At 43.4% G+C, this 22,406-nt stretch overlaps 1 protein-coding gene across 2 annotated transcripts in view; it reads left to right on the forward strand.

Moving 5' to 3' along the window:
* The window catches only part of UBQLN1 (ubiquilin 1), a 42,689-nt gene extending 21,308 nt beyond the window's left edge, over positions 1-21,381 (forward strand). The window contains exons 8-11 of one of the 2 annotated variants that reach the window (XM_040417034.1): positions 15,609-15,692; positions 18,125-18,240; positions 18,919-19,084; positions 19,438-21,381. In XM_040417034.1, coding sequence (XP_040272968.1) covers positions 15,609-15,692; positions 18,125-18,240; positions 18,919-19,084; positions 19,438-19,590 — 519 coding nt within the window. In that variant the 3' untranslated portion in view covers positions 19,591-21,381. The remainder of the gene's footprint in view (positions 1-15,608; positions 15,693-18,124; positions 18,241-18,918; positions 19,085-19,437) is intronic. The other variant, XM_040417035.1, reaches the window with a different exon arrangement.
* Positions 21,382-22,406: the final 1,025 nt, after the last annotated feature.

The following is a 22,406-nucleotide window of genomic DNA, read 5'->3' on the forward strand; positions in this document are numbered from 1 at the left end:
CTGAATTGCTTCAAGTGTTGTATTTTATTAAGCAAGCGGATTTCCAGTTCAGAATTATAGAATGTTTTTGGCATTTAGCTTTCTTCAGAACACTGGATGAGCCGCACTAGATAACGGATATGGAAGAGGGGTAGAAGACCCGCAGCCTATGGCAATTGAAGTAGAGGAACCAATAGTGGTCCTATTGTGCTGGGCTCTGTGGCCCTGTTCAGCGCTTTGTTTAAATTGGGTAACTGCCCTGTGGGAATGGCGCCATTCTCTTTTGAACTGGAAATCCGCTTGCTTAATTAAATACAACACTTGAAGCAATTCAGTGGAGTACAGGAGTCTTAATCTTTCTTTCCTTTTATATTAGGAGAAGGTTTTTATTTGAGGCGTTTATAAAAATGTTTTCGCACTAATAGCTTGATTCGGACGCCCTGGAATTGGAATAATAAACAGTTACGCTTTATTGTTCCTTTAATTATGTCCTCACGTTTTCTAATGAATAGATCCTGGATGCATACAGTTGCCTCAATAACTGCTCTGTGTGTACTAACTACAGTATATTCATGTCCAGTGCCAGATCAGGTGAAAGATTGCAAGAAAACGTTTCTATGCCACTCTCTGAAATGGAGGAGTTGCGAGGGTGGGGCCATTGGGTCCTCCACCTTTTTTAATCTTTTTTTTTTTTTTTTTTTTTTGCGCCTGTTTTCAAACGAAGACAGAAATGTACAGCAGCTCTGATCTGTCATAGGTTTTCACTCTGGCGCATGGACAGCCAGAATATGCACCTTATTTATAATGAGGTTTGCACTTCATCATTTTGAGGTTTTGAGATCTAGCAGAGGATCTTAAAATCTGAATAAAACGGATCTGTTTCATTTAATACAACATGCATCCGTAACGTTAGTATGTGGTTGTATTAAATCGAAATGTAACATTCCTGCTCTGGCATTCAAATCGTAAGTCAGTGGGTGACAGATCCGTTTTTTTCGGTAACAAAAAACAGGATCCGGTACCATTTGACTTACATTGATTTATTATAAAAAAAAAATTCCATACCAGATCTGGTTTGTTCTGTTTCGCAGACCAACACAAAACGGAACAGATGTATACTTATGCATCCTGATCAGTTTTGTCCCCATTGACAATGAATGGGGACAACACTGAACCATTTGGGCTTGGTTTTGAGCTCTTCTGCCGGATCTTAAAACCGGAAATTCAAAACGCTGATGTTAAAGTAGCCTTACATTGTATAGCATTGTGGTGTAGTGAAAAATTTGTCATTGCATAAATTGGTGCAGAGCAACAAAATGGTCCATCTACCAGAAGACCTTTCATTTAGTAGGGATACAATGAAACACACCTAAGGGGGAGTTTACATCACCATTATTTTTGTGGTGTTCTGATCCGTCAGAAGAACAGAAAAATAAAGAAAAGATTCTGATCCTGTGCTTGTTATGCACATTTGGCATCTGTTTGAGCCATTTCCATCTGAGATCCGTTTTTTCCCCTATCGTCCATGACAGCACCATGAGAGAGGGTCCGCCTCCCAGGACAGGAAACCCACAGGTATAAAAAAGGAGGAGCCTCTCTCTTCCTTAGTGGTTTCGTGTCTTAGGAAGTGGATCCTACAAGTATGGCCATAGTTTCTTCCTGGGCATCTGAGAGAGGTTTTTTATTAGCTTTGGGGGGGTTGCACGCTGGGTGAGTTCTCCGCTCCACACACGGGAAGCGGGGCATCTGTACTGAGCGGTTGTGCCTTCATCTTCCCGCTTGTAGCCTGTCTTCAGTACGTGCTGAGGAGACGCGCGATGAGCTTCCTATCTCCACCTCTGCCTCACTCTTCCCTCACCCTGTGTACTAACCGGGTGGAAATGCCTCCCACTGTTGCGGGTATCTCCGGCAGTCCAGACAGGCTCACCATGCGGCACGCTAAGGCTACTTTTACACTGGTGTTTTGGCTTTCCGTTTGTGAGCAGAGGATGAGCCGGATGGGTCACGTGCGCACGAAACGTGGGAGTGTGAAATCCCGCGAGATTTGTTCCTGCAGACCAGGAAGTGCAGGAAAAAAGCGATTTTTTAAATTCGGATACCCAGCTACAAGCCGAGATCCTTGTCGGGAAGATCCGGATCCAGGCTGTTGAAGGTCATGGAGAGTGCTGGTGTCCAGAAGGAACTGTCTACCTCTGCGCCTGTGGTATGGATGGAGGGTATGTCATGTGGTATATGACGTTCTATGAATACGGGCTTATGACAGTCTTGTTGTTTTTCAGGATAAACCCAAAAAGGCATCCTCTAAAACAAAATACAAAGAATGTGGATTGTGTAAAGCAAAGTTAGCTCCCACCTACACTAAGCTACTTTGTCGTCCTTGTATTGAGTCTACAATTGCGTAAGAATCACCTTCCTTGATGAAATGCATGAAGAAGTTAATTAGAGAGGAAGTGGGGAACGTGCTTAAATCCAAGAAGGTTCATCTTAAATCTCAGGATAAATCTCCAGTTTATTCTGATATCTCTAGTTCAGAAGAAAGTGGGGAGCTGGGCTCGGATTCTTCTTCTGAGGGGGACAGAGGTGATAAATCCCTGTTTCCTATTCAGGATACAGATCAGCTGTTAAAAGCAATAAGAGTGACCATGAACATTGAAGACCAAAAAGAGGTCCTTTCCATTCAGGATGTAATGTTTGAAGGTCTAGAAGGGAAAAACAAGCCAAATTTTTTCATTCATAAAAATGTATCTTAATATCAAATGAATGGAAAAATCCAGATAAACAGTTTTATTCCGAAGCGGAAGTATCTCTTTGAGGAGTCAGATTGTCAATCTTGGGATCGGGCCGCAAAGGTATCCCATAGATCCTCCCTCCCCTTTGATGATTTGGGTCAGTTAAAAGACCCTATGGGTAGGAAGGCAGACAGCTTTTTGAGACTCACATGGGAATCACTGGGGGCCTCCTTTAAGCCTAATATTGCCGCTACTTGCACAGCCAGAGCCCTGATTTTATGGATCAAACAGCTTGAGTCTCAGATTAAAGATAGAGTCCCCAGAGAACAATTATTGGAGAATATTCACGTTATTGCTAAGGCAGCGGACTTTTTAGCAGTTGCCTCTGTAGACGCTTTTAGATTATCTGCAATAGCCGCTTCATTATCTAACTCTGCCCTTATGGTTAAAAAATTGGTTGGGCAATGTGGCATCCAAGAACCGCCTATGTAACATCCCTTGCGAAGGAAAGTATTTATTTGTCTCCACCTTAGATGACATTTTAGAAAAGGCTGGTGATAGGAAAAAGGGTTCTGCAGGCAATATAACCCCTTTCGTGAGAATAACAGATTTCCCAGTAAAGATAAGAACACGGTTAGAAAGGATAACAGCTGGAAATTCTCCTCTTCTAAATCATAGGGCTTCATGTTCAGGGGTCAGGGCTCTGCTCCCAGGAAGGATAATACACAATGACGCCAGGGTGGTAGGAAGATTGTCAAACGTCCTCCCTGCCTGGACCAAAATTTCAAACAGCAATTAAATCTTAACCTCTCTAAAAGAGGGGTTCAGGTTGGAGTAAAGCTCTTCTCCGCAAGAAAAATTATTTGTTTCAGAAATAAGAATTTGCAAGGGGCGCTAGAAAGAAAGGTGGATACGTTATTAAGAAAAGGTGCTCTTATTCCTTGCCCTCCTGGAGAAGATGGTTTAGGGTATTATTCCAATCTCCTTTCTAGTGAAGAAACCAAACGGGGATTATAGGACAATTATAAATTTAAAAGGGTTGAACAGATTTCTGAAATACAGAAAGTTCAAGTTGGAGACGTTCAGATCTGTTGTAGACCACCTTTACAAAGATTGTTTTATGGTAGTCCTGGATATAAAGGATGTGTATTACCTGCACTGATACTGCATCTTAAGGGGAGAGTAAGACTATTTCAGTTCCAGGTACTTCCGTTTGAAATTTCTATGGCTCCCCGTATATTTACCAAGTTGGAGGTGGAAATGGCTGCTCACATAAGGGAAAAGGACATCTTGTTTGTTCCCTACCTGGACGATTTTTTTTTATAGTAGCCCCATCCAGGGTGAATTGTTTTTCACAGGCAGACCAAGTAATTCAGATCCTGGAATCATTGGGTTGGATAGTGAACATGTGCAATGAGCAGGACACTGGTAAAGTGGGTCAGCTATGCAGTGGGTCAGGATATATGTGTAGTAGTTTGTGACGCCAATTGCAGCTTGCGCAGGGACTGTAGCAGGGCCCTTTAAGATGTTATAACTCACGTACCAGGTGAGGAATGCCAGAGGGGGATAAGGTCTCTGTATAGTAGGTATGGTAGTGTCTCCTACCTTGGTACGGCTGGACTCCTGGATCCTGGCTCACTTGCAATAAAATGAGTGTGGTCAGTAGGAGTAATTGAGGAATGATTGAGATCCAGACAGGAAATATAATCCAACTTGTCTTTACTGAAGAGATGGCAACTTGAATCCATACGAGTTACAGCAATAGTCTTGGGTTCCAGCAGGTATTGGCAATATGTGGCAGGAATCTATATATATTCTGCTTCTTGTCATATGCCTAGGAATCTGGCAGGTATCTATCTTCTGCTCTGTCTGAGTTCTGCTTGGTTTGGGCCGGACTAGCTGAGGAGGTATTTAGCTTCTTCTGGACTCTGGATTAGTACTCACAGGACTGCTTGCAGGGTATGATGTTGTCCTGGAGATCTATAGTTCTGGAGGTGTTGCTTGCTTTGTCACCAGCTGAGGTAGGTGACTCAGGCTGGGAAGAGTGATCCTTGGCCTCAGCCGAGGCTGGATCCTTGGTTGGGATCCCTGTAACTGGGAGCTCCTACCAACACAGCCTTCCCCAATAGGGGGGCTGGTACACACTAAGGGCTCTTTCACACTTGCGTTGTCCGGATCCGTCGTGCACTCCATTTGCCGGAGGTGCCCGCCGGATTCGTAACAACGCAAGTGAACTGAAAGCATTTGAAGACGGATCCGTCTTCAAAATGCGTTCAGTGTTACTATGGCACCCAGGACGCTATTAAAGTCCTGGCTGCCATAGTAGTAGTGGGGAGTGGGGGAGCAGTATACTTACCGTCCGTGCGGCTCCCAGGGCGCTCCAGAATGACGTCAGAGCGCCCCATGCGCATGGATGACGTGATCCATGTGATCACGTCACCCATGCGCGTGGGGCGCCCTGACGTCACTCTGAAGCGCCCTGGGAGCCGCACGGACGGTAAGTATGCTGCTCCCCCACTACACTTTACCATGGCAAACAGGACTTTAGTGTCCTGGGAGCCATGGTAACCATTCAGAAAAAGCTAAACGTCTGATCCGGTAATGCACCGAAACGACGTTTAGCTTAAGGCCGGATCCGGATTAATGCCTTTTAACCACCTCAGCCCCTATGGCTTAAACACCCTTAAAGACCAGGCCACTTTTTACACTTCTGACCTACCCTACTTTCACCGTTTATTGCTCGGTCATGCAACTTACCACCCAAATGAATTTTACCTCCTTTTCTTCTCACTAATAGAGCTTTCATTTGGTGGTATTTCATTGCTGCTGACATTTTTTACTTTTTTTGTTATTAATCGAAATTTAACGATTTTTTTTGCAAAAAAATGACACTTTGGTTTGGGTAAAAGTTATAGCGTTTACAAACTATGGTACAAAAATGTGAATTTCCGCTTTTTGAAGCAGCTCTGACTTTCTGAGCACCTGTCATGTTTCCTGAGGTTCTACAATGCCCAGACAGTACAAACACCCCACAAATGACCCCATTTCGGAAAGTAGACACCCTAAGGTATTCGCTGATGGGCATAGTGAGTTCATAGAACTTTTTATTTTTTGTCACAAGTTAGTGGAAAATGATTATTTTTTTTATTTTTATTTTTTTCTTACAAAGTCTCATATTACACTAACTTGTGACAAAAAATAAAAACTTCTATGAACTCACTATGCCCATCAGCGAATACCTTGGGGTGTCTTCTTTCCAAAATGGGGTCACTTGTGGGGTAGTTATACTGCCCTGGCATTCTAGGGGCCCAAATGTGTGGTAAGTAGTTTGAAATCAAAATGTGTAAAAAATGATATGTGAAACCTGAAAGGTGCTCTTTGGAATGTGGGCCCCTTTGCCCACCTAGGCTGCAAAAAAGTGCCACACATGTGGTATCGCCGTACTCAAGAGAATTTGGGGAATGTGTTTTGGGGTGTCATTTTACATATACTCATGCTGGGTGAGAGAAATATCTCGGCAAAAGACAACTTTGTATAAAAAAAATGGGAAAAGTTGTCTTTTGCCAAGATATTTCTCTCACCCAGCATGGGTATATGTAAAATGACACCCCAAAACACATTGCCCACCTAGGCTGCAAAAAAGTGTCACACATGTGGTATCTCCGTACTCAGGAGAAGTTGGGGAATGTGTTTTGGGGTGTCATTTTACATATACCCATGCTGGGTGAGAGAAATATCTTGGCAAAAGACAACTTTTCCCATTTTTTTTTATACAAAGTTGTCTTTTGCCGAGATATTTCTCTCACCCAGCATGAGTATATGTAAAATGACACCCCAAAACACATTCCCCAACTTCTCCTGAGTACGGAGATACCACATGTGTGACACTTTTTTGCAGCCTAGGTGGGCAAAGGGGCCCATATTCCAAAGAGCACCTTTCGGATTTCACCGGTCATTTTTTACACATTTTGATTTCAAACTTCTTACCACACATTTGGGCCCCTAGAATGCCAGGGCAGTATAACTACCCCACAAGTGACCCCATTTTGGAAAGAAGACACCGCCAAGGTATTTTGTGATGGGCATAGTGAGTTCATGGAAGTTTTTATTTTTTGTCACAAGTTAGTGGAATATGAGACTTTGTAAGGGAAAAAAAAACAAAAAAAAAAAAACATTTTCCGCTAACTTGTGACAAAAAATATAAAAATCTAGGAACTCGCCATGCCCCTCACAGAATACCTTGGGGTGTCTTCTTTCCAAAATGGGGTCACTTGTGGGGTAGTTATACTGCCCTGGCATTTCCCAGGGGCCCTAATGTGTGGTAAGTAGGTAAATGACCTGTGAAATCCGAAAGGTGCTCTTTGGAATGTGGGCCCCTTTGCCCACCTAGGCTGCAAAAAAGTGTCACACATGTGGTATCTCCGTACTCAGGAGAAGTTGGGCAATGTGTTTTGGGGTGTCTTTTTACATATACTCATGCTGGGTGAGAGAAATATCTTGGCAAAAGACAACTTTTTCCATTTTTTTTTTTTATACAAAGTTGGCATTTGACCAAGATATTTCTCTCACCCAGCATGGGTATATGTAAAATGACACCCCAAAACACATTGCCCAACTTCTCCTGAGTACGGAGATACCACATGTGTGACACTTTTTTGCAGCCTTGATGCGCAAAGGGGCCCACATTCATTTTATGAGGGCATTTTTAGACATTTGGATCCCAGACTTCTTCTCACGCTTTAGGGCCCCTAGAATGCCAGGGCAGTATAAATACCCCACATGTGACCCCATTTTGGAAAGAAGACACCCCAAGGTATTCAATGAGGGGCATGGCGAGTTCATAGAATTTTTTATTTTTTTTTTGGCACAAGTTAGCGGAAATTGATATATATTTTTTTTTTTCTCACAAAGTCTCCCTTTCCGCTAACTTGGGACAAAAATTTCAATCTTTCATGGACTCAATATGCCCCTCAGTGAATACCTTGGGGTGTCTTCTTTCCGAAATGGGGTCACATGTGGGGTATTTATACTGCCCTGGCATTCTAGGGGCCCTAAAGCGTGAGAAGAAGTCTGGAATATAAATGTCTAAAAAATTTTACGCATTTGGATTCCGTGAGGGGTATGGTGAGTTCATGTGAGATTTTATTTTTTGACACAAGTTAGTGGAATATGAGACTTTGTAAGAAAAAAAAAAATAATTTCCGCTAACTTGGGCCAAAAAAATGTCTGAATGGAGCCTTACAGGGGGGTGATCAATGACAGGGGGGTGATCAGGGAGTCTATATGGGGTGATCACCCCCCTGTCATTGATCACCCCCCTATAAGGCTCCATTCAGATGTCCGTATGTGTTTTGCGGATCCGATCCATGCATCAGTGGATCCGTAAAAATCATACGGACATCTGAATGCAGCATGACAGGGGGGTGATCAATGACAGGGGGGTGATTAGGGAGTCTATATGGGGTGATCAGGGGTGATCAAGGGTGAATAAGGGGTTAATAAGTGACGGGGGGGGGGGGGGTGTAGTGTAGTGGTGCTTGGTGCAACATATTACTGAGCTACCTGTGTCCTCTGGTGGTCGATCCAAACAAAGGGGACCACCAGAGGACCAGGTAGCGGGTATATTAGACGCTGTTATCAAAACAGCGTCTAATATACCTGTTAGGGGTTAAAAAAATCACATCTCCAGCCTGCCAGCGAACGATCGCCACTGGCAGGCTGGAGATCCACTCTCTTACCTTCGTTTCACAGGAAATCTCGGCTCACCCGCTCACAGGAAATCTTGGCTCACGCGAGATGACGCGTATATGCGTCGCTGAGCGCAGGGCTGCCACCTCCGGAACGCGAATCTGCGTTAGGCGGTCCGGAGGTGGTTAATGGGCATTAATTCCGGATCCGGCCTTGCGGCAAGTGTTCAGGATTTTTGACCGGAGAAAAAAGCGCAGCATGCTGCGGTATTTTCTCCGGCCAAAAAACGTTCCGTTCCGGAACTGAAGACATCCTGAACGGATTTCTCTCCATTCAGAATGCATGGGGATAATCCTGATAAGGATTCTTCCGGCATAGAGCCCCGACGACGGAACTCTATGCCGGAAAAGAACAACGCAAGTGTGAAAGAGCCCTTACTAACTAACTTCATTCTCCTCCTCATGAGACAGGACATGGGAACAACCCACTTCTGCTCACCCAGGGGAGACTAGACTGGAATGAACTATTCCAGGCTAGAGATACTACCTAACTATGGTCTGCTACATACTGCTGCCACCTACTGGTGTACATGGAAATCACAGCATGATATATCAAACAGGCCTGGAAAATACATATAATGGAAATGCACAGTTAAATTACACCAGATGCAAATACATGCACACCTGACATATTGTAGCGGGGACACAGAGTTTATTGACATACTCTGGTATGTTACACATGGAGAAATCCAGGATGATCCCCCTACAGTCGCAGAGGTTCCTGGGGATTTTGCTTGACTCGACTTCCCAGAGATCCTTTCTGACCTTGGACAAAGTGAACAAAGTAAGTGAGATCTAATTCTATGCCCTTGCGTTTCAGTCAGGAAAGCTATGTCTGTCCTCGGTACCTTGACATCATGCATTCCAGCAGTTCTGTGGGCTCAGGCTCATTCCAGGGAACTCCAGTGGGAAATTCTCCAGTCATGGTCAGGAAGGCCAGAGGAGCAGAACAGCAAGATTCTAATCTCCAGGAAGACCCCTCTGTCACTAGAATGGTGGCTGATACAGGAAAATCTAGATCAGGGGGTCACGTGTAAGGTGGTAAACCCTTTATTAGTCACTACAGATGCCAGTCCGTCTGGGTGGGGGGTCCATGTTCTGGACAGAGTTTTTCAGGGATCCTGGGACAGTGCACATTGGGAGATTTCTTCCAATGCAATGGAATTGACAGCAGTTCTGAAGACTGCAGAAAATCCTGCCATGGCTTCAGAACCGGCATTTAAGGATTTTGGCCGACAATGGTTCCGTGGTGGCCTACTTAAATCATCAAGGGGGAACCCGATCCACGGAGTTGATGGGAATTACGAATCAAATATGTCCCTTGTTGGAAGGGAAGGTGTTGTCACTATCAGCCCTTCATATCAGAGGTATAGACAACTGGAAAGCAGACTACTTAAGTCGAAACAGAATGGACAAGAGGGAGTGGTCCTTGAATCAGGACATATTTGCAAAGATAGTAAGCCTGTGGGGGTTGCCAGACATAGACCTCTTTGCTACAAGAAGCAACAGGAAGGTGAAAAGGTTATTTTCCCTTTGTCCAGGGGATTCTCCCACAGCAGTGGATGCCTTCCTTTAGCCCCTTCTGTATGCTTTCCCTACATTACAATTGATTCCCAGGGTGTTGAACAAAATAAGGAAAGACAGAGCTTCTGTGATCTTGATAGCCCCATTTTGGCCCCATCGAGTATGGTTCACCTGGTTAAGACTACTGTTGGTCAGGGAGCCATGGGTCCTTCCGGAAATTCCGGATCTCTTGTGTCAAGGCCCAGTTATACATCCCCCCCCCCCCAGTCAAGGGCCTTCAATTGACGGCTTGGTTTTTGAAAGGTGGCTATCGGGGTCAGTAGTCTTTACCTTATAAAAGAGTAGGAAGGAAGTGACTACAGGCATATACGCTAGTGTATGGTCTGTTTTCTTTAAGTTTTTAGGGATACCTCCTTCACCTTCTTGTCAGCTTAGCATCCTTAGGATTTTAGAGTTTATCCAGAAGGGATTAGATAAGGGATTGGATTTAAGTACCTTTAAAAGTTTTTAGATTTCAGCCCTAAGTGTTTTGTTTGATTCAAGTCTAGCTGCTCATCGTTTGATTGTTAGATTTTGTAAGGCCGTTGCTAGGAACACCCCGGCTAGGATCGCTAGGGTCCCTCCTTGGGACCTTGGCCTGGTCCTTCAGGCTTTGGTTAAGGCGCCCTTTGAACCCCTCTCTGAAGTCCCCATTAGGATTCTAACATTAAAATATGTCTTTAGTGGCCATCACATCAGCCAGGAGATTAGGTGAGATCAACCCTCCTTATATGTCTATTCAGGAGGACAGGATTACTCTTAACCCCGATCCAGCTTTTCTCCCCAAGGTAGTCTCGTATTTTCACAAGGGCCAGGAAGTGTTTCTCCCTTCCTTTTGTGATCACCCTAAGGAAGCTGAGCTCTATCATTTGGATGTTAGGAGATGTGTGCTGACTTATTTAGAGGCCACCAAGGGGTGGAGGAAGACAACCTCTTTGTTTATACAATTTGCAGGCCCTAATAAAGCAAAATCAGCTAGCAAGATTTCTATAGCTTGGTGGATAATGCAGGCTATCTGTTTTAGCTTATGTTTGCCTACTAAAGCCGACTCCCTGGGGATGGTCGGCACACTCAACAAGAGCGGTGGCAACCTCTTGGGCAGAGAGAGCAGAAGCTTTAATCCAGACATCTGCAAAGCCACAACTTGGTCATCTCCCTTGACCTTCTTTAAGCACTATAGGTTGGATATTTCTTCTTCTTCTGACTTGTCCTTTGGTCGTAAGGTTCTCCAGGCCGTGGTCCCACCCTAGTTTTTCTCTGGGATATCTCATGGTGCTGTCATGGACGATAGTGAAAAATGCAAATTACACTTACCGGTAATTTGATTTTCAAGAGTCCATGACAGCACCCCTAAATTTCCTTTTTACTTCGGTGTTGGTGACTGTTCTTTGGGTATGGTCATGAGGTGTGCAAAAAAACGAAACAAAAAAAATGGACCTCGGGCGGAAATGGCTCAAACGGATGCCAAGTGTACATAACTGATGCACAGGATCTGTTTGTTTTCTTTATTTTTCTGTTCTGACGGATCAGAAGAACAGAAAAATAACTGATGTGAAGTCCCCCTTATAACAGAATAACGCACCTTATGCATATCCCATGTCAAGGAATATAGCAGGCCAAGATCTAGTGTTACCCGACTTGTGGCTTTTCAGCCGTTACAAAACTACAGCTCCCATGATGCCCTGACGGCCTGCTGCAAAGCCACAGGTTGGAGTCCTGTTTTGCTACTATGGTGGTAATATATTTGTTTGATATTACCTTTTTAAAGATCCCCTTACATGGGCCAATGATCCTAGGAACACTCTTTCCAGATAATTTCCCTGTGTAAAGCCTCAATCACATGTCAGTGTTTTGGTCAGTGATTTCCGTCAGTGATTGTGAGCCAAAACTAGGATTGGAGCCTCCACAGACATAAGGGAAAGATCTGCACCTGTTCTGTGTTTAGAGCCGCATCTAGTCTTGGCTCACAACCATTGATGGAAATTACTGACCAAAACACTGATGTTGAGGCATTAAGGTGCTGCTGATCACCCAATTAAAAGAGTAGTCACTTGTTCCCACATGGAGATGATGATTGCTGCATGTAAATGCAGCTCTCGCCTCCAATGGCGAGAAGGCAATTATCAGGGACAGGTTCGTCCTGATTACCTGCTGAATGGGCCTTTACTCTTGCATTGGATTTTTGAACATGTTCATGGTTTAGTTTTTTGCTCCTCCTGTAATTGTTATCTAGCTGGTACCTTGCCGTAAAAGACTTACTTCTATTAAAGTATCCATACATTTTAGTAGAAAGTTGATCAAATGATAGTGAAATTTAACTGTGATCAATCGTTTTAGCCAACCAATGTCAAACAATTATTGTCATAAAAGAAGTCTTCCACATTAAATATTTTCATTAGATAGTTGGGCAAAACATCTTTTGTTCAAAGAAAGATCATTCATGAACAAAAGCTACTTCTTTGAAGGACCAATCACAGAAAGATCTTTTGTCCATCCCCTGACTTCATTGAACCTGAAGGTATCGCAGGCAAACGCCACTAAAACATAACTTTTAATATTAATTCTAAAAAAGTAACTTGGTATCACCTCCTGTAGCTCATAGGAAATTCAGTACTATGTAGAAGAGGAAATCTATATCCCTAATCCTCTCCCTATTCCTATTGAGTCCCTGCCTAAAAACAGAATGGCCTGTTTTTAGGAACCTCCTGTCAGGAACCTCCTGGTAACCCTATTTAGTCCCTGACACAGAAAAGAATCCCATCACCATAGTGCCTAAATCGCGCAGGGCAAGGTCTCTTATTTTTAATAACACACTGCCGGGCGGAAACTTTCGCCCGGCAGTGAGTTCGGTGACGTCACCGGCTCTGATGAGCATGAGATGCTCCGATGCCAACATCAGGGGGGCTCCCGGGTTGAAAATAAGGGTATGTCCGGGTTCAGCTCTGAACCCGGACAACCCCTTGAACTGTTGCTGTTCTCCCTTAATGATTGTGGTTTACATTAAGCTTAGCCATAAGCTGTTCAAAGTCATTGACAGATCCCGTCCAGAAGAGCAGGATATCGTCTATATAACGGGCCCATAGTGGAATAAACTGGGTCCATGGTGACATCTCCTCCAAAGAAACGATAGTATCCTCCCACCAGCCCAGGAGCAAATTCGCATAGGTAGGCGCACAAGGGCTCCCCATAGCGGTGCCACTGAGCTGGTGGTAGAATTTAGAGTAAAAAAAGAAAATAATTGTGTGTAAGTATATAACTGAGAAGACGCAGCACAAAGTTGTTAGTCAAGGTACTATTTTACCGCAGCCAGACCCTTAGTATGAGGTATAGATGTATACAAAGCTTCAACATCTATTGATGCTAAAAAGGTGTTCGCCTCAATACTGATAGTCTTTTAAATAAATCAGTTGTGTCACGGAGGTATGATGGCAATGTGAAAAGAAAGGGGCGTAATATATGGTCCATGTATGTCCCTATATGTTGAGTAAGATTACTAATTCCTGAGACAATAGGGCGACCCTTGAGGGGGTCCAGACCTTCATGAATTTTTGGTAAGCAGTAAAATGTTGCTATTCTAGGGTGCATCGGTAATAAATATTCCATCTCTCTCCGATTTTAATCCATTTATCTTCCAATGCCTCCTGTAATATAAGCAATTCTGATTTGTACTGCTTAGTTGGATCATGTTTCAGTTCCTCATAGTTAGTCTGATCTGATAGAAGAGCCATGCACATATTCCTATACTGCTGATAAATGAGGATAACAGTATTCCCCCCCCTTTATCAGAGGGTTTAATTATTAAGTTGTTATTCCCGCCTAGATTTTTAAGGCCTTCCATTTCCTCATATGTATAGTTTTTGTGCATGGGTATCTTTGTCAGATTACAGAGGTCTCTAATAACAGAGTTCAAAAATAGCTCTATATGTGATTCTCCACCCTTGGGTGGGTTCTTGGTACTCTTATTGCTGAGGTTTGTAAATGGTCCCTCTCCTCTTGGTTTCTCATTATCATTAAGGAGTTCCATAAGATCATCAGATCTAATCCCATTTCAGCACATCTCTGTTTATCGGTCTGTGCAAATGCCTCACGCCACTTTACTTTTCGCACAAACAGATGGATGTCTTTTAATCCATTCAAAGCAATTCAACCGGTTTGTAGGGACAAAAGTCAAACCCTTAGAAATAATGGATAATTCTGCCTCAGATAATCTCAACCCTGAAAGATTTAAAACCAGTGGTTGATATCCTTGTCATTTCTTTTGTATCTGTGTTCGTTCTCTTAAGGCCTCTTTCACACGAACGTGTGTGCTCTGTGGCCGTATTGCGGACCGCATTTGCAGATCTGCAATACTCTGGCCCCGTTCCGTGTGCATTCTGCATTACTGATGCGGACCCATTCCCTTCCAATCTTGTCCCATCTTTTTGCAGAACGGCCGGATCACGGTCCCATTAAAGTGAATGGGTCTGCGATCCGCTGCGGCTGCCCCACGGTGGGTGTTGGTGCATTGCGGCCCGCAGCACGGCCACGGGGCGCACACTTTCATGTGCAAGAGGCCTAATACATAGGGATTTTGTTGAATAGTTTGACCTTAAAAAAAAAAGTTGAATTCTCTGTTAGATTCTGAGTGGGTGATAGTGCAGCTGAGGAGGGTGCAGATGATGACCATAAACAATCCTCTCTCAAATGATCTGTTTGAGGAGGAAGATCCCTTACGTTTCTCATCCCATTCGGTTGTTCCCATTGTCTCTGGGATTGAGTGTATGGGTATTGATTCCCCCTAGAATTTAGAATTAGAAGTGGGCTGATGGTTGAACATCGGTTGAACAAGCAATCATCTGGTGAATTATCTGTTTGCAGACACAGCCATACACTTTTTGGCAATGTTTTTTCAAAGAAAGAACTTTCGTCCTCGAACAATATTTCTCTGGTAAAGAAAAATCTTTAATCTATCATTCGAGTATTAAATACAGCCAACTTCTTTTCTGTCGATATTGGCCTGTCATCTCTTGGCTAAAATGTTCGCTCATAGTTAAAGGGGTTCTACAGTTTGTTTAAACTGATGATCTATCCTCTAGATAGATCATCGGACCGGCTGGGGTCCGACACCCAGGACCCCCGCCGATCAACTGTTTGAGAAGGCAGTGGCGCTCCAGCAGTGCCACGGCCTTCTCACGGTTTACCGCAGGCCCAGTGACGTCACGACTAGTATCACTGGTATCACGTGGCTAAGCTCCATTTAAGGGAACAGAACTTAGCCACGCCCAGGCCAGTGATACTAGTCGTGACGTCACTGGGCCTGCGGTAAACAGCGAGAAGGCCGCGGCACTACTGCCAGCGCCGCTGCCTTCTCGAACAGCTGATCGACGGAGGTCCTAGGTGTCGGACCCCCGCCGATCAGATGCTGATGATCTATCCAGAGGATAGATCATCAGTTAAAACAAACTGCAGAACCCCTTTACATTTCACCCAAAGAACTATTTGTTTGGGTTGAAATCATCCATTTTGATCAACTTTAGACTGTGTGGCCACCTTTTAGTCTTTGACTACATGAGTCGTGACATGCTGACATCATTTATATTTTGTTTTCTAGATGATGCAGAATAATCCACTCTTTGCAGGGAATCCTCAGCTTCAAGATCAGATGCGACAACAGTTGCCCGTTTTTCTTCAGCAGGTATGTTTAGTGGATCACCACATAACACGTCCATGTTGAAAGGCAGTGAAGCATTGAGCTTAAGTTTCCTTCACTACCCATTTGGTGGCCAGTTTCCTCCAACCAGACTTTTTAGAGCGGACGCAGCACCGTTGTAACTGAATGTTTCCACAGCATCCGTTCATAAAGCTTTGACTGTTTGGACAATCTGGGTAAGTTCGCAGGGGACTTATACGGTGCAGATTTGTGTGTGGTAAATCCACCGTGTATTACTGTTCCAGCAAAGTGGATGAAATTTTAGCAAATGTTATCCACACACTGCTAACCAAATCTGCAGTAAAAGTTGACTGGCAGTATGGATTTTTAAATCTTAGCATGTCACTTCATGCTGCAGATTTCACCCTTTGCAATGCATAGGATGAAATCCATGGCAGATCTTCAGCAAAATCCTCATATATCTCATTGCCCTGGCAATGCTTCCATTGGGTGCACTTGGTTCATTAAGTCAGCTGTGTTTGCGCACCTGTTAGAGACGTGGCCTAATAGAGTGCTTGCCAGGATTATGCTGCTAACATAATACACTGTAATACAGAAGTATTGAAGTGTATTATATCACTGATCAGATAATCACTTGTCCAAGTCCCGAGAATGGCGTATATATATATATATATATATATTTTTTAATGTCACCTCTCCTCCAAGAAAATGGAATAAAGTCATCAAAACCAATGAAAAATTTGATGTATGGGAGATGATTCAAATTTGCTAAAAACTTTAACTGAATGTCTCTGTCCACCTTTGCAACCATTTTGCACTTAAAGGGAGAAGTAAAATAACCTATATCTTCCTGCCATTATGCTTTTCCATCTATTATCTACATTTTTCTAACCAACCAAACTTACATTAGGAAACTGCTAGATGTGACTACGCTCAGGCTTTGTTTGTAGTCTTATATCACAGAGACACATAGGACTGCAAAGGAACTGTCATAAACTATAGGAAATAGTTCAAAGGGGTTTTCTGGGGCTTAAATATTAAAAACCTATCCTCAGGATAGGTCATCCATATGTGATCAGTGGGGTCTGACTCCCATGCAATCAGCTGCTTTAAGGAGCTAGTTCTGCCTCTTCTTTGTCCTGTGACATTACATGGTCTTTGTGCAGGTAAGTCCCATTCAAGTAAATGGGATTGAGCTGCAATACCAAGTACAGCTACTATACAATGTACAGTGCAGTGCTTGGTATATACACTGCTCAAAAAAATAAAGGGAACACAAAAATAACACATCCTAGATCTGAATTAATTAAATATTCTTCTGAAATACTTTGTTCTTTACATAGTTGAATGTGCTGACAACAAAATCACACAAAAATAAAAAAATGGAAATCAAATTTTTCAACCCATGCACGGTGTTGGGCTGTAAGCACAACCCCCACCTGTGGACGTCGGGCCCTCATATCACCCTCATGGAGTTTGTTTCTGACCGTTTGAGCAGACACATGCACATTTGTGGCCTGCTGAGGTCATTTTGCAGGGCTCTGGCAGTGCTCCTCCTGTTCCTCCTTGCACAAAGGCGGAGGTAGCGGTCCTGCTGCTGGGTTGTTGCCCTCCTACGGCCTCCTCCACGTCTCCTGATGTACTGGCCTGTCTCCTGGTAGCGCCTCCATGCTCTGGACACTGCGCTGACAGACACAGCAAACCTTCTTGCCACAGCTCGCATTGATGTGCCATCCTGGATAAGTTGCACTACCTGAGCCACTTGTGTGGGTTGTAGACTCCGTCTCATGCTACCACTAGAGTGAAAGCACCACCAGCATTCAAAAGTGACCAAAACATCAGCCAGGAAGCATAGGAACTGAGAAATGGTCTGTGCTCACCACCTGCAGATCCACTCCTTTATTGGGGGTGTCTTGCTAATTGCCTATAATTTCCACCTGTTGTCTATCCCATTTGCACAACAGCATGTGAAATTGATTGTCACTCAGTGTTGCTTCCTAAGGGGACAGTTTGATTTCACAGAAGTGTGATTGACTTTGAGTTACATTGTGTTGTTTAAGTGTTCCCTTTATTTTTTTGAGCAGTGTACTAAGGAGAATGCGCAGCATTGTCCAAGCGCAGTGGCCCCTTCAAGCGGCTTATAGGCGGTGTTCTCGGGAGTGCTCGATCAGATATTGATGACCCATCCTGAGGCTAGATCCTCACAATTTAATTCAAGGAAACCCACTTTAATCAAGACTGTTTGCAATGTTGCTTCAATTGTCAGTTTGGGTGCATTTAAGCAATACAAATGTGACCATGATGGTGAACATGACCTCATTTATTAATTTTTTTTTTTCCTAAATAGATTTCTATGCGTTTTATACATACATTTGGCCGCTGCAGTCATCCTAAATTATATGCTTGATATTTAACTTGTAGTCTGTCATTGGTTCCCTCTTTCTTTTTTCTTCTAGATGCAAAATCCTGATACATTATCTGCTATGTCAAACCCCAGAGCAATGCAGGCGTTAATGCAGATCCAGCAGGGGTTGCAGACTCTGGCTAGAGAAGCTCCTTCACTCGTTCCAGGGTAAGTTACAACTATACTTCTTAGGGCAGACACAGACAAGCGAGTTCAATGCGAGAAACTGGCAGCGTGGGGGATTGAGTTCCTGTTCTGACCTCTGCTCCTCTGACAGTATCGTACGGCATTATAATGATTTATAATGCTGTGGGACCCTGTCAGACCTAGAATCTATTGAATTACACTGACTGCATTATGTGAGACGCGGGCTGTATAACAGCCGGTAACATTGTGCAGACATGTCAAAGAACTCTTCTGTAGCTTACGTCAATCAAAAAATAAAGGGGGACACTTATTGCATTACATGTTGGTTTCAGTCTATACCCCTCTGCTGTCAGATGCGCCACAATTATTACTATGTACATGTCTCTAAAAAGCCCCAGAACTGAAATCTTCAGCAAAGTAGATGGTATTCATTATACCTGAAATCTATGCCGGTTTCCTGGCCTAAATTATAATGAATATGTTGGACCAGCTATGCAGGGCCCCGCACCACCAACAATTTTAGACAAGTGGTAAGTGGGCCCGCAAACACCTAAAAAAAAAAAAGTCAAAACATTTCACGCAAGTAGAGTATGTGCCAAAGTTTGACTTTTTTATTAACCCCAGAAAACTGGCGTCAGAAAGTCTCAAAGACTTCAAAAAATTGTTGTTTTTTTTTTCTTTTTTCCTTGTAACATCTAGGAGTGGTGGCCTTGGTGGTATTGGAGGCACTGCCAACCCAAATCCTGCACCAGTGGCCACTCCAGCGTCAGCTGAGAACACAAGTCCAATATCTGGAATATCTGAACCAGGTCACCAGCAGTTTGTACAGCAAATGCTACAGGCCCTTTCTGGTTCTAATACTCAGGTAATATGTACAAGTGCTTCATAGTTAAGAATTGTCCATACAAATGTCTGTGGGAGTCCACCACAAGTTTGAGTAAAGTGAGGCTGCATACCGCAGGTGATGTGGCCAGACCCCTGCACTATTGTGCTCTGCTACGATGCCAGAGAGAACAGGTTGGATTATTGTTGTGTTTTTGTGAATGATAGGGGGACCTTGATACATGATTTGCTTTATTGGCTTAATATGTTTTGGTTGTTAGTAATGTTATATTCCTTTAATAAATCTATAGGAAACACTTTAATATAATGGGAAAAGATCAAGAACTACTTGCGGCTGTTATAACGTATTCTTTTTATTTTTTTTTCTCCTCGCAGCTTCAGAATCCAGAAGTGAGATTCCAACAGCAGCTGGACCAGCTCAGTGCAATGGGGTTCCTAAACAGAGAAGCAAATTTACAGGCTTTAATAGCAACTGGAGGAGACATCAATGCAGCTATTGAACGACTACTGGGATCCCAACCATCATAGCGACCATTCCCAGCACAGAAAAAAGTGTAATTTATTTTTGATAATGTCCCGATAAAACACCGGCTTTATTTCAGTTTGACTCTTGGAATTCATTGTCCTTACAAACTAATGAATCATTTACGTTTGGATGAAGTGCAGTAGTTATCTGAACCGTGGGAATCCAAGCTTTTTTATTTGAACATGTTGCATGCATCACAGGCCACCCTATGCTTTCTTGCTTGTGATATATTTTTTTTGTCCAACCCCCCCCCCCCCCCTTTCTTTTTCTTTTCTGTATCCATGCAGTTAGTAAACAGGCTTCAATTAACTGTTTCTTCTGTCGAGAGGTATCTGCTTTCAAATTGTAGCCTTTGGTAGTAATTTATATAGAATACAAAGAATCTATACCGACGTTAAAAAGAATAAGGTTATAATTAGTGATCCAATATCGCTCTCGTGACTTCAGCATGTATTTTCGCTAGCATTACGCTGTATGATTCATACTGCTTGGTTTTCATTTATCATTATCCTTTTTCTCGGCCTCTTTTACTTAACATTATCATTTTTCTGCAATATGTTTAAAATAGTCAGGACTGTGCACCCACACACAGATAAAGTAATCCATTGTATTTAGTAAATTGTGAAGTTGCAAGTGTGTCAAAAAGAGCTGTCGAGGTGAAAGACACTGTAACAGCAGTATGACCATGGACACAGAATGTAGATTTTCGTAGATACATTGTAGAGGAGAATGCATGGGTCTTTGCTGATAGCAAGGCCTTTTTGTGGTGGCTTCTATTCTTTAATGTCAAGCCAAAATTTAAAGAAGCACTCTGGGATTTTATTTCTTTGCTTACATAGGGCTGGATGGGCCATTATCAAAGAATAAGATAGACTATGTATGCCCTATTTGTGGGCTGTTTGCCATCTTGATTCATTCTCCCCTCCTAATAAATCCTACATTTCTAACCATGTCTGACTTTGCAGAGAGAGACTGAGTGGCGTTTCACTGCACTGCTCTGTCTTCTATGAGGGCAGCCATAACAGTGGCTCAATGACACAGCTGCTGTCCCCTTACACTGCAGGGTCTCCATGTTCTCCAATGTGATGCAGTTTGAGCCTCTCTTCCCTGTCATATCTCTTTTCTGTCAGCTCTTTTATGTAGAAGGCAGAAAGACCAGTGTGAAGCTACATATCGCAGAACTATACTGGAGAGTCGGCACACAGAGACCGTACAGGCGGTGTGAATCTGGAGGTTTACATCTCTGCAGCTAATCATCATATACACTTACCTACTATATAGCTCCACTCCTGATTTTTTTAGATGGGGAGACATTTTATCTGTTAGAGAATACAGAGGAACATGGAGAGGTGCGGGGCTGAGAGCTGCCAGGAGGGATTTAATTGGTGGAGATGACAGCCTCACGGGAGAGACAGACTTCCTGTTTATACATTAGAGCAAAGTGTCAGACTTGATCACAGGACCAGGTTCTGATAATGGATGCAACTGAGTTAGGGTTAACAAATAACGCTGCTAGAATACTGCTGGTGAGTTACTAATATATGTAAAATAAAAAAATACAAATAAATCCCGGAGTGCTTCTTTAACTCACAATCCTACCAGGCCCTGTTTGTAACACGGGTTTGTGCTGACACAGCAGGTAGCACCATAGTCTGGTTTCATGCGACTTGATTTCAGGATGTGAGAAAGTGTCATGTGCTCTAATAATTTTTAACCACATTGTACAAACAGATTCTCCTGCGTTTTTATCAGTAGTTCTCTCCTGTGCACAGGTAATAAATAAATGCCAACTAGCCTGTTTCTTGGTCACTTTTCATTTTCCACCTCACTTGAGATATTTCATATTGCAACAATACAAATAGGTGCAAAAAATTTCTGTTCTTTGAACCATTGTGACCTGTCGGATCCGTCCTGCCGCTATGCCGCCGGACTGCTGCTCCGTCCCCATTGACTATAATGGGGTCAGGGCGGAGCTCCGGCGCAGCACTGCAGTGCACGGCGAGAGGCCGCCAGACTAAAAAGTCGGACATAGAGTACTTTAAGTCTGGCGGCCTGTCTGATCCGTCCTGCCGCTAGTGTGAAAGTACCCTTAGTGAATGATGCTGAGCTGCAATACCAGGTACAGCTGCTATTCATGGTAAGCTGCGAAGAGACTGCAGTGCTCACCAAAGAGCTGATTGGTGGGGGTGAAGGGCATCATGGCCCTCCTGGGGAGAGGTTTTCAGTATTAGGTCTCATGCACACGACCGTATGTATTTTGCCATCCGCAAAAAATATGGATGACCTCCATGTGCATTCTGTATTTTGCGGAACGGAACAGCTGGCCCCTAACAGAACAGTACTATCCTTGTCCGTAATGCGGACAATATTAGGACGTTATATTTTTTCGCGGAACGGACATATGGAAACGGAAGGCACACGAAGTACCTTTGGATTTTTGGGCGGACCCATTGAAATTAATGGTTCCGCAAACAAAAGTAACTGACACGGAAAGAAAATACGTTCGTGTGCATCAGCCCTTAAGGATCATGCACATGACCACTGTTTTGCGTTCCGCAAATTGCGGATACCGGCCGTGTGCATTCATTTTGTGGAATAGAACAACCGGCCCCTAATAGAACAGTCCTATCCTTGTCCGTAATGCAGACAATAATGGGACATTTTCAATTTTTTTTACAGAATGGACATGCGGACATATGCACACTGAGTTTTTTTGCGATCCTATTAAAGTGAATGGTTCCGCATACGGGCTGCAAAAAAACGGAACCGACACGGACAAAAAATATGTTCATGGGCATGAGCCCTTAAAAAAATTGGA

This window comes from Bufo bufo, chromosome 2 (assembly GCF_905171765.1).
Source record: "Bufo bufo chromosome 2, aBufBuf1.1, whole genome shotgun sequence".
NCBI classification, from domain to species: domain Eukaryota; kingdom Metazoa; phylum Chordata; class Amphibia; order Anura; family Bufonidae; genus Bufo; species Bufo bufo.